Source organism: Nerophis lumbriciformis, linkage group LG12, assembly GCF_033978685.3.
Source record: "Nerophis lumbriciformis linkage group LG12, RoL_Nlum_v2.1, whole genome shotgun sequence".
Lineage (NCBI taxonomy): Eukaryota > Metazoa > Chordata > Actinopteri > Syngnathiformes > Syngnathidae > Nerophis > Nerophis lumbriciformis.
In genome coordinates this window covers 17,760,303-17,774,241 of record NC_084559.2, presented here as the reverse complement: position 1 = coordinate 17,774,241, position 13,939 = coordinate 17,760,303, and the positions used below count along the sequence as shown (strand labels likewise).

The following is a 13,939-nucleotide window of genomic DNA, read 5'->3' as shown; positions in this document are numbered from 1 at the left end:
GCATTCGTACAAAAGCGTTATCGAGACTGAAGTCAAGACATACAAAAATATTTGTATTAATTAAATATCTTATGCATTATATTAAAATATGTATTAAATAAAATGACAACAGAACATTTGACATAAAAATATGCACAAATGAAGGAAAAGAATGTCAACAAACTGGCATTTGTTCAAAATAATTGTGACTATAGTAATGATACCATAATGATTAGGGCTGGGAATCTTTTGGTGTCCCACGATTCGATTCAATATCAATTCTTGGGGTCAGGATTCGATCCAAAATCAATTTTTTTTTCAATTCAAGACGATTCTCGATTCAAAAACGATATATTTTCCCGATTCAAAAGGATTCTCTATTCATTCAATACATAGGATTTCAGCAGGATCTACCCCAGTCTGCTGACATGCAAGCAGAGTAGTAGATTTTTGTAAAAAGCTTTTATAATTGTAAAGGACAATGTTTTATCAACTGATTGCAATAATGTAAATTTGTTCCAACTATTAAATGAACCAAAAATATGACTTATTTTATCTTTGTGAAAATATTGGACACAGTGTGTTGTCAAGCTTATGAGATGTGATGCAAGTGTAAGCCACTGTGACACTAATGTTAATTTTTTAAATAAATATCTAATGATAATGTCAATGAGGGATTTTTAATCACTGCTATGTTGAAATTGTAACTAATATTGATACTGTTGTTGATAATATTCATTTTTGTTTCACTACTTTTGGATTGTTCTTTGTCATGTTTGTGTCTCCTCTCAATTGCTCTGTTTATTGCAGTTCTAAGTAGGGATGTCCGATAATGGCTTTTTGCCGATATCCGATATTCCGATATTGTCCAACTCCTTAATTACCGATATCAACCGATATATACAGTCGTGGAATTAACACATTATTATGCCTAATTTGGACAACCAGGTATGGTGAAGATAAGGTACTTTAAAAATAAAATGAAAATAAGATAAATAAATTAAAACATTTTCTTGAATAAAAAAGAAAGTGAAACAATATAAAAACAGTTACGTACATAGAAACTAGTAATGAATGAAAATGAGTAGAATTAACTGTTAAAGGGGAACATTATCACAATTTCAGAAGGGTTAAAACCATTAAAAATCAGTTGCCAGTGGCTTATTTTATTTTTTGAAGTTTTTTTCAAAATTTTACCCATCACGCAATATCCCTAAAAAAAGCTTCAAAGTGCCTGATTTTAACCATCGTTATATACACCCGTCCATTTTCCTGTGACGTCACATAGTGATGCCAACACAAACAAGCATGGCGCATAGAACAGCAAGCTATAGCGACATTAGCTCGGATTCAGACTCGGATTTCAGCGGCTTAAGCGATTCAACAGATTACGCATGTATTGAAACGGATGGTTGTAGTGTGGAGGCAGGTAGCGAAAACGAAATTGAAGAAGAAACTGAAGCTATTGAGCCATATCGGTTTGAACCGTATGCAAGCGAAACCGACGAAAACGACACGACAGCCAGCGACACGGGAGAAAGCGAGGACGAATTCGGCGATCGCCTTCTAACCAACGATTGGTATGTGTTTGTTTGGCATTAAAGGAAACTAACAACTATGAACTAGGTTTACAGCATATGAAATACATTTGGCAACAACATGCACTTTGAGAGTGCAGACAGCCCATTTCAGGCGAGCTAAGAACATATATTTTTCCACGATTTCAGCACTCAGGTTAACCATACCTAAATAGACACAAAATACTGCATTACACAAGACTACCCGAATGTACTCGGAAAAAATACATGTTTTTAAGCTAAATTATTGGTAAACACAGTTTATGTATAATAATTTACGTAAAACCGCGAGTAATGAATAAAGTTTTCATCAATTAATATATTTTGTAGACATACCCTCATCCGCTCTCTTTTCCTGAAAGCTGATCTGTCCAGTTTTGGAGTTGATGTCAGCATCTGCTTTGAGTGTCGCAGGATATCCACACATTCTTGCCATCTCTGTCGTAGCATAGCTTTCGTCGGTAAAGTGTGCGGAACAAACGACTGACCAGTTCGTCGGCTTTCCCCACAGCCTCGTATTTTGAACAAATTTCGTCCAATTTCTTGCCACTTTCGCATCTTTGGGCCACTGGTGCAACTTGAATCCGTCCCTGTTCGTGTTGTTACACCCTCCGACAACACACCGACGAAAGTGAGAACATGGCGGATTGCTTCCCGATGTGACGTCACAACGTGACGTCATCGCTCCGAGAGCGAATATTAGAAAGGCGTTTAATTCACCAAAATTCACCCATTTAGAGTTCGGAAATCGGTTAAAAAAATATATAGTCTTTTTTCTGCAACATCAAGGTATATATTGACGCTTACATAGGTCTGGTGATAATGTTCCCCTTTAAAGGTTAGTACTATTAGTGGACCAGCTTATGTGTGCTTACGGACTGTATCCCTTGCAGACTGTATTGATATATATTGATATATAATGTAGGAACCAGAACATTAATAACAGAAAGAAACAACCCTTTTGTGTGAATGAGTGTGAATGGGGGAGGGAGGTTGTTTGGGTTGGTGCACTAATTGTAAGTGTATCTTGTGTTTTTTATGTTGATTTAATAAAAAAAAAATAAATAAAAAAATTATTAAAAAAAAAAACAACAACAAAAAATGATACCGTTAATAAAAAAAAAAAACGATACCGATAATTTACGATATTACATTTTAACGCATTTATCGGCCGATAATATCGGCAGACTGATATTATCGGACATCTCTAGTTCTGAGTGTTGCTAGGTCGGGTTTGGTTTTGGAATTGGATTGCATTGTTATGGTATTGCTGTGTATTGTTTTGTTGGATTGATTAATTAAAAAATAAATAAATAAAAAATATTTAAAAATAAATAAATAAATAAATAAAAAATCGATTAAAAAAAAAAAAAAGAATCGATTCTGAATCGCACAACGTGAGAATCGCGATTCGAATCCGAATCGATTTTTCCCCACACCCCTAGTGTATGTGTATGTTATTGTTACCCTTATCATTCATGACTGCCTGCTGTTGCACTGATCAGCCTAGTGGTGGCTCACATCCATCACACACACACACATAGTTGCCAACCCTCCCGGATTTTCCGGGAGACTCCCGAAATTCTGCGCCTCTCCCGAAAACCTCCCGGGACAAATTTTCTCCCGAAAATCTCCCGAAATTCAGGCGGACTCAGGTCCATGCGGACCTGAGTCCGCTTTCCCACAATATAAACAGCATGCCTGCCCAATCACGTTATAACTGTAGAATGATCGAGGGCGAGTTCTTGGTTTCTTATGTGGGTTTATTGTTAGGCAGTTTCATTAACGTCCTCCCAGCGCGGCAACAACACACAATAACAGCAGTCACATTTTCGTCTACCGTAAAGCAGTTCGTCTGCCGTAAACAGTAATGTTTGTGACACTCTTTAACAGGACAATACTGCCATCTAGTGCATTTGATGAAGGCACTTTTGTGCGTGCCACACAGCAATGCATCATCAGAGAGGGTGTTCAGCATGGTTCGAAAAATAGTGACAAGAGAATAGAACAAGGATGGACAATTCAACCCTTAACTCAACAATGAGTAGATGAGTGTTATGTGTGTGTATATGTGTAAATAAATGAACACTGAAATTCAAGTATTTATTTTATATATATATATATATATATATATATATATATATATATATATATATAAAAAATAATAAAATAAATATATATTTATAGCTAGAATTCACTGAAAGTCAAGTATTTCTTATATATATATATATATATATATATATATATATATATACATATATATATATATATATATATAATATGTGTATATATATATATATATATATATATATACACATATATATATATATATATATATATATATATATATATATATATATATATGTATATATATATAAAATACTTGACTTGGTGAATTCTAGCTGTAAATATACGCCTCCCTTCTTAACCACGCCCCCAACCACGCCCCGCCCCCCACCTCCCGAAATCGGAGGTCTCAAGTTTGGCAAGTATGCACACACAGCTATTTCTATTTTTGGGCAGAATTATTATAGTGTTCCCAATGTTAAAAGGATAAAGCCATTGTTTACAAATTTGGTAAATAAATAACCAAAAAATTTATATTTTGTTGTTTTCTTACTGTAGCAAAAATGAACCGAACCATGACCTCTAAACCGAGGTACGTACCGAACCGAAATTTTTGTGTACCGTTACACCCTTAATGATTCCCTGTACAAAGTGGCACTGAAAAATGACTCAAGAGTGTGTGTGTGTGTGTGTGTGTGTGTGTGTGTGTGTGTGTGTGTGTGTGTGTGTGTGTGTGTGTGTCTGGAGTGATTCAAAGCTCACCTCGGGTACATTCCTCCTGAACTCCCTACTCAGGTCTACCAGATGCCGATGGGAATCTTCACTCTCTTCTTGTCGACCTGCCAGCTCAGATGCTACAGAGTTGAGCTCCCTCTGCAAAACAGACACAAAGGTGCAATTGTGAGAGGAAGAAAGACAATTTAGTCTTGCCGACACTCACCCGGTTAAAACAGTGCGGATGAATATAAAAGATAATAATTGGAAAACATAATGAATATAACTAGCATAATAATGATTATCTTGAAGCACTAATACTTACCGGGCAGACTTTACCCATAAATAATTAAAGGGAATAAATCCAATGCCTGCATAACACAAGGCCTTTTAGATAATCAGTATTTGAAATAATCAATAGACTTGCAACAGCAATGGAGCGAGCGCCAGTGAGGGGAGGAGTCACGTGGAGAAACCCAATAACCTGACAAATACCCTTATGAAGAAATAAAGCTTGGACTGTTCTCGGACCAAATTAAAGCAAGATAATGCGTCATCGGATCTATTTCCTTATCTTTATATCGATTCTAAAACAGATCCTTGATATTTTCCAGCAACTACACTGCAAAAACTGGAATCTAAGTAAGATTAAATATCTCAAATAAGGGTGATATTTGCTTATTTTCTGTCTGATAAGATCATTCTTCTCACTAAGCAGATTTTATGTTAGATTGTTTTACTTGTTTTAAGGGTTTTGGTTCCGTCAGTCTACCCCAGGGCAGCTGTGGCTATGAAAGTAGCTTACCACCACCAGGTGTGAACGAATGATGGGTTCTACATGTAAAGCGACTTTGGGTACTTAGAAAAGCGCTATATAAATCCAAGTTATTATTATTATTATTAAATGATGTCAGTAAGATATTACAGCTTGTTGCTGAGATTTGATGACCTATATTGAGTAAAACATGCTTGAAACTAGAATATCAACTGTTGCAAAGCTGTGTCATCAACACTCACAAGTATAAAACTACTTTTTTAAAGTAATCATTTATAATTTCAAGCATGAAAGAGACAATTGTGTCTCATAGTTAAAACAGATGACAGCCAAATGGACTTTGCTGTTTTATTTTCAATGAAACAATAGAAAATAGGTACTCATATAGTAGTACAGTTGGCACAGTACAGAAAACTGACAGTTAATATTTAAACATTTAACATGTGACATTTCTAACAATTTTGAACAGAAATAGTTCATGCACATTCAGATAAATTCCTCAAAATTACACTGCAAAAAGTCAGTGTTCAAAAACAAGAAAAAAAAATACAAAAATGAGGGGTATTTTATTTGAACTAAGCAAAATTAAGTAATAATTTCTTATTTCAAGCATGAAAAAAAAAAAAATCATGACTTTGACACAATTGTGTCTCATAATTAAAACAGATGACAGCCAAATGGACTTTGCTGTTTTATTTTCAATGAAACAATAGAAAATATGTACTCATATAGTAGTACAGTTGGCACAGTACAGTAAACTGACAGTTAATATTTAAACATTTAACATGTGACATTTTAAACTATTTTGAACATAAATAGTTCATGCACATTCAGATAAATTCCTCAAAATTACACTGCAAAAAGTCAGTGTTCAAAAACAAGACAAAAAAAATACAAAAATGAGGGGTATTTTGTCAAGACTTGGTCCTGGGTGTTTGCTTTTCCGGAAGGCAACGGAAAGTTGGCTGGGGCGAGACGGGAATGTAAGTACATAATTTATTTTATAATTACTAAAACAAAAAGAAGTAAACAAAAGGCGTGCACAATGGCGGAGAACAAACTATGAAATCAAAAAGACTATAAACATGGAACAAAAACTTACTTTGGCATGGGACATGAAGCATGATCTAAGAGGATGAAGAGTGTGTAGAGCATGAATGCAAGATGTCGTCAGAACGACAAACTGAAAACAATGAACTTAAATACTATAGACATGATTAGTGAAAGCAGGTGCGTGACTCAAAACGTGAAACAGGTGCGTGACGTGACAGGTGAAAACGAATGGTTGCTATGGTGACGAAACAAAACAAAAGTGCACAAAAAGTCCAAAAACAAAACCGAACATGACTAAAACAAAGCATGATCACACAGACATGACATATTTTATTTGAACTAAGCAAAATTAAGTAATAATTTCTTATTTCAAGCATGAAAAAAAAAATCATGACTGACACAATTGTGTCTCATAATTAAAACAGATGACAGCCAAATTGACTTTGATGTTTTATTTTCAATGAAACAATAGAAAATACGTACTCATATAGTAGTACAGTTGGCACAGTACAGTAAACTGACAGCTAATATTTAAACATTTAACATGTGACATTTCTAACAATTTTGAACAGAAATAGTTCATGCAAATTAGATACATTCTTCAAAATTACAATAAAAAAAAATGTGGCCGGGCGTCGGGCTGTATATATGCACACTTGGCGCGATGATGTCATGTTGTCGATGGAAAAATGCATTTTTAGACCATATGATTTGCCTGAGCGGCTAGGAGACCCCGAGAGTAACAATCGGTTGCCTTGTTGCCTTTCCATTAAGAACAATAAATTAGTTTTTAGTATAAGTTTGCTGGTTTCAAGAAATGTAATGCTGAGCGCATATCATTATGTCAAGATAATGGCACTAGCGTTTACTTAATTTAAGAATATTTTTCAACATATTGAGCAAAAGGGTCTTTTTTTCCTACCAAGAAAAGTGCACTTGTTATTAGTGAGAATATACTTATTTTAAGCTATTTTGGGGTTCATTGAAGATAGCTCATTTTACTTGTTTTGGAAAGTCTTGACAAGCCACATTTTCTTGTTCTATTGGCAGATAATTTTGCTTAGTTCAAATAAAATACCCCTCATTTTTATATTTTTGTTCTTGTTTTTGAACACTGACTTTTTGCAGTGTAACCACAACTTAGCAACCTGGCAAAGGTTACTTCATAATTGTGGTCTTGACGTCGGTTTACTAAGTTATGGGGAAATGAGAGCTCCACCCAGGCAAGATGTCTGATCCTCTGTCTGTGCAGCAGCCCTTCATCACCAGCCTTGCATTCATGCTGGACTTTGCTGCACTGCACGCCATCCACAAATCCAATATTATCGATTAGTCATCCAATTCCTAGCTCTTTCAGCAAAGTGTAAAAAAAAAAAAAAAAAAAAAAAGAGAGAAAGCAGATTTTAAAGTCTACTCTCCTATACGGAGCGTTGAGTAAACAAACATACGTTCACCTTATTTTGCCTTTTAGCAGAGATTAATTATAGAATTGATGAGGAGCTTTCCCTGTAAATGCTGGACTTCGATAGAAGAGTGCAGGCCGGGGATTCAAATTAGCACTCGGAATTGATATACCAGGCGCGGAAATTAAAAATGACTGTGTTTTAATTAATGGGCAGTCTTACTTAAAAGCAATTTAATAAATCATCACACATGGAAAAAGGGTGGAAAAGGACAGGATGAAACGTCCACCTCGGTGTTCTCGTGGGGACGGTGGCAAGACGGCCGGTCGCGGCTGTTAATTGAAGGGCTAGCGGTTCAAGTCCCTGGAATGACGAGTCACCGAGCAACTTGGAGGGCTGGATTTTCACAACCGCGTTATATTCTAGTAATCACTTTTGCAACTTGACAAATGGGTTCTCCGAGGCTTGTAACAACTGTTGTATCCATCCATTTTTCCTACCGCTTGTCCCTTTCGTGGTGGCAGGGGGGTGGAGACTATCCCAGCTGCACTCGGGCGGAAGGCCGAGTGATAACTTGACAGCTTCTAATACCAGCCGATAATATTACGAATAATTACAAGTTAGTTCAGAAATTCAAACAAATCAGATTGTTTGACTACAAACTTTCTACTGTTCTTACAAGTCTGGCAAAAAGAGTTATTGGTTTTGATTGATTGACATTTTTATTAGTAGATTGCGCAGTTCAGTACATATTCCGTACAATTGACCACTAAATGGTAACACCCCAATAAGTTTTTACACTTGTTTACGTAAATCAATTCATGGTACAAATATATACTATCATCATAATACTGTCATCACACAAGTTAATCATCAGAGTATATACATTGAATTATTTACAATCCGGGGGGTGGGATGTGGAGAGGGGGGTTTTGGCTGGGGGGTTAGGTTTGGTCATACTTGCCAACCTTGAGACCTCCGATTTCGGGAGGTGGGGGGTGGGGGCGGGGGCGTGGTTAAGATATATATATATATATATATATATATATATATATATATATATATATATATATATATAAGAAATACTTGACTTTCAGTGAATTCTAGCTATATATATATATATATATATATATATATATATATATATATATATATATATATATATACATACATACATACATACATACATACATACATATATATATAAATACTTGAATTTCAGTGTTCATTTACAAACTCACAAACACTTTAGAGTTAGGCTCCACCATCAGAATGTGTACTTAAACTTATAAAGATCACATGGATATTATTCAGTGAGTTGATTCACCAAAACTAACCTGTTATACAGGAGGAAAAGCACACAGGACGTTTCAATTGTTCACAGACTGGTCGCGCTCATCAGAATGACAAGACACTTCCGGTCTGCAGGTGATAGCATTCAATTGGGAAGAAACGCCCTACTGCCCCCTACTGACCAATGTGCATACTGATAAATGTGTAATGACAGCTCCAAAAACGAATTCAAACCACAAAATAAAATAAATAAATCAACACAAAAATGTGACACATTATGGGTGGGTCACATATGCATGTACAGTAGATGGCAGTATTGTCCTGTTTAAAAGTGTCACAACATTGCTGTTTACGGCAGACAAACTGCTTTACGGTAGACACTGTTGTTGTGTGTTGTCAACACGTCACTCAGGTCCGCCTGAATTTCGGGAGTTTTTCGGGAGAAAATTTGTCCCGGGAGGTTTTCGGGAGAGGCGCTAAATTTCGGGAGTCTCCCGGAAAATCCGGGAGGGTTGGCAAGTATGGGTTTGGTTGATATCAGCACTTCAGTCATCAACAATAATATCATCTGAGAAATGGACATTGAAACAGTGTAGGTCTGACTTGGTAGGATATGTACAGCGAGCAGTGAACATAGTGAGCTCAGAAAGCATAAGAACAAGTATATACCGTATTTTTCGGAGTATAAGTCGCTCCGGAGTATAAGTCGCACCGGCCGAAAATGCATAATAAAGAAGGAAAAAAACATATATAAGTCGCACTGGAGTATAAGTCGCATTTTTGGGGGAAATGTATTTGATAAAAGCCAACACCAAGAATAGACATTTGAAAGTCAATTTAAAATAAATAAAGAATAGTGAACAACAGGCTGAATAAGTGTACGTTATATGAGGCATAAATAACCAACTGGTATGTTAACGTAACATATTATGGTAAGAGTCATTCAAATAACTATAACATATAGAACATGCTATACGTTTACCAAACAATCTGTCACTCCTAATCGCTAAATCCCATGAAATCTTATACGTCTAGTCTCTTACGTGAATGAGCTAAATAATATTATTTGATATTTTACGCTAATGTGTTAATCATTTCACACATAAGTCGCTCCTGAGTATAAGTCGCACCCCCGGCCAAACTATGAAAAAAACGGTACATTTGATTATTTACATTTGATTATTTACAATCCGGGGAGGTGGGATGTGGAGGGGGGGAGGGTGTTAGTCTAGGGTTGACAATGTGGTTTGTGAGACAGTAGGTTTTACAGAGGAACAATATTGTTTATGTTGACACCCCTAAGACTGCTTGGCTGACTTACACCGACATAAGTGGTTGGTAACATAACTAAAAATGAGTTATGAGTCACTTGGGACTTTTGCCAGAGACATCAGGAGTATAAGCCATAATAAAGGATTTTTAAGCGATGCAAGCTTTGTTTTCCTCCATTTGTGCATTTTTTCCATCGGTTTTCATTAATTGTATTATTTAACAGACCTGCTGCAGTATTTTCCTTGTATGTTTTGACTATGAGGAAAATAAAGTTAAGTTAAAATGAAAGTACCAATGATTGTCACACACACACTCGGTGTGGCGAATAGAGATGTCCGATAATATCGGACTGCCAATATTATTGGCCGATAAATGCTTTAAAATGTAATATCGGAAATTATTTTCAAAAAGAAAAATGTATGACTTTTTAAAACGCCGCTGTGTACACGGACGTAGGGAGAAGTACAGAGCGCCAATAAACCTTAAAGGCACTGCCTTTGTGTGCCGGCCCAGTCACATAATATCTACTCCTTTTCACACACACAAGTGAATGCAAGGCATACTTGGTCAACAGCCATACAGGTCACACTGAGGGTGGCCGTATAAACAACTTTAACACCGTTACAAATATGCGCCACACAACAGAACAAATACCCAGAATCCCTTGCAGCACTAACTCTTCCGGGACGCTACAATAACATCTACGGCTTTTGGAGCTCGGTGCACAACTGCACACACAACAAGAAGGAGACAAAGCAGAAGAACGAAGAAGAGACATGGCGACGACGAGTAAGAAGAAGAAATACGCTTGCAAGTTTCAAAATGATTTGGAAAAAATAATTTCATTTCATCCAGAAAAGCTCGAAGGGGAAGGGGTATGCTGCCTGCACCTCAACACCGCCCCCAACACACACACACACACACACACACCCCCGCCCCCATCTCCCGATTTCGGAGGTCTCAAGGTTGGCAAGTATGGGTCACACTGAGGGTGTAAACAACTTTAACACTGTTACAAATATGCGCCACACTGTGAACCCACACCAAACAAGAATGACAAACACATTTCGGGAGAACATCCGCACCGTAACGCAAAATAAACACAACAGAACAAATACCCAGAAGCCCTTGCAGCACTAACTCTTCCGGGACGCTACAATATACACCCTCCGCCAAAACCTCAACCACCTCATGTCCCAAATTCCAAGCTGCTGTTTTGAGGAATGTTAAAAAAAAAAAATGCACTTTGTGACTTCAATAATAAATATGGCAGTGCCATGTTGGCACTTTTTTCCATAACTTGAGTTGATTTATTTTGAAAAACCTTGTTACATTGTTTAATGCATCCAGCGGGGCATCACAACAAAATTAGGCATAATAATGTGTTGATTCCACGACTGAATATATCGGTATCGGTAATTAAGAGTTGGACAATATCGGCAAAAAAGCCATTATCGGACATCTCTAGTTACATCCATACTTTTTAAGTCATAAAAAGAACACCGCAGACCAAGACTTGATGAGTTGGTCGACATAGACGGGTTGTAGACGTCAACAGGACCACTGTAGTATGTTGTTTATAATAATTATGTTGGTAAACTAAACAGTCAAATATGTCAAATGTGTGATTTTCATTGGTGATCGATTGTAAATGAAGGAAAAAGGCACACTTGTAATGTCCATGCATTACTGCTACAAGCATTCTATGTTAAGAATGCGTGAAATTCACATGATTCGGGCCGTTAACTGTACAGTAACTGGAGACACCAAAGCTATAAAGGATAAGACGACAAGACTTTAGACGTTTCTCTTGGTTATTACAGTCCATCTTGGGATGAGCCGCCCTAAAGATTAGAGTCTTTCAGAAGCCTGCTAACCAACACTTGATTCCTGTGGCCCCAATCTTACCAAATGTAACATCCTGGAGGAAGTGACTTTAAGTGGATTTTATGGGTACTTTAATTGTAAAGTAATTTCTGTAAGTTCTGTACAAACCCCGTTTCCATATGAGTTGGGAAATTGTGTTAGATGTAAATATAAACGGAATACAATGATTTGCAAATCCTTTTCAACCCATATTCAGTTGGATATGCTACAAAGACAACATATTTGATGTTCAAACTGATAAACAATTTTTTTTTTTTTTTGCAAATAATCATTAACTTAGAATTTGATGCCAGCAACACGTGCCAAAGAAGTTGGGAAAGGTGGCAATAAATACTGATAAAGTTGAGGAATGCTCATCAAACACTTATTTGGAACATCCCACAGGTGAACAGGCAAATTGGGAACAGGTGGGTGCCATGATTGGGTATAAAAGTAGATTCCATGAAATGCTCAGTCATTCACAAACAAGGATGGGGCGAGGGTCTCCACTTTGTCAACAAATGCGTGAGCAAATTGTTGAACAGTTTAAGAAAAACCTTTCTCAAGCAGCAATTGCAAGGAATTTAGGGATTTCACCATCTACGGTCCGTAATATCAACAAAGGATTCAGAGAATCTGGAGAAATCACTGCACGTAAGCAGCTAAGCCCGTGACCTTCGATCCCTCAGGCTGTACTGCATCAACAAGCGACATCAGTGTGTAAAGGATATCACCACATGGGCTCAGGAACACTTCAGAAACCCACTGTCAGTAACTACAGTTGGTCGCTACATCTGTAAGTGCAAGTTAAAACTCTCCATGCAAGGCGAAAACCGTTTATCAACAACACCCAGAAACGCCGTCGATTTCGCTGGGTTTGAGCTCATCTAAGATGGACTGATACAAAGTGGAAAAGTGTTCTGTGGTCTGACGAGTCCACATTTCAAATTGTTTTTGGAAACTGTGGACGTCGTGTCCTCCGGACCAAAGAGGAAAAGAACCATCCGGATTGTTATAGGCGCAAAGTTGAAAAGCCAGCATCTGTGATGGTATGGGGGTGTATTGGTGCCCAAGACATGGGTAACTTACACATCTGTGAAGGCACCATTAATGCCGAAAGGTACATACAGGTTTTGGAGCAACATATGTTGCCATCCAAGCAACGTTACCATGGACGCCCCTGCTTATTTCAGCAAGACAATGCCAAGCCACGTGTTACCGGTACATCAACGTGGCTTCATAGTAAAAGAGTGCGGGTACCAGACTGGCTTGCCTGTAGTCCAGACCTGTCTCCCATTGAAAATGTGTGGCGCATTATAAAGCCTAAAATACCACAACGGAGACCCCCGGACTGTTGAACAACTTAAGCTGTACATCAAGCAAGAATGGGAAAGAATTCCACCTGAGAAACTTAAAAAATGTGTCTCCTCAGTTCCCAAACGTTTACTGAGTGTTGTTAAAAGGAAAGGCCATGTAACACAGTGGTGAACATGCCCTTTCCCAACTACTTTGGCACGTGTTGCAGCCATGAAATTCTAAGTTAATGATTATTTGCAAAAAAACAGTTTGAACATCAAATATGTTGTCTTTGTAGTGCATTCAATTGAATATGGGTTGAAAAGGATTTGCAAATCATTGTATTCCGTTTATATTTACATCCAACACAATTTCCCAACTCATATGGAAACGGGGTTTGTACTATGGACTGGACTTTCACAATAGTATGTCAGACCCACTCAACGTCCATTGCATCCGGTCTCCCCTAGAGGTCCTCTCCAAGGTTTCTCATAGTCATTCACATCGACGCCCCACTGGGTTGTGAGTTTTTCCTTGCCCTTATGTGGGTGCTGAACCGTAGATGTCGTTGTGGCTTGTGCAGCCCTTTGAGACACTTGTGATTTAGGGCTATATGAATAAACATTGATTGATTGATTGATTGA

The 13,939-nt window shown here is 37.3% G+C and overlaps 1 protein-coding gene across 2 annotated transcripts in view; it reads right to left on the bottom strand.

Moving 5' to 3' along the window:
- Positions 1 to 13,939, bottom strand: part of LOC133623060 (homeobox protein cut-like 2) — a 329,715-nt gene that overhangs the window by 163,097 nt on the left and 152,679 nt on the right. For both annotated transcript variants that reach the window (XM_061985993.2, XM_061985992.2), the window contains exon 2: positions 4,386 to 4,496. In XM_061985993.2, the coding sequence (XP_061841977.1) occupies positions 4,386 to 4,496 (111 nt within the window). The remainder of the gene's footprint in view (positions 1 to 4,385; positions 4,497 to 13,939) is intronic.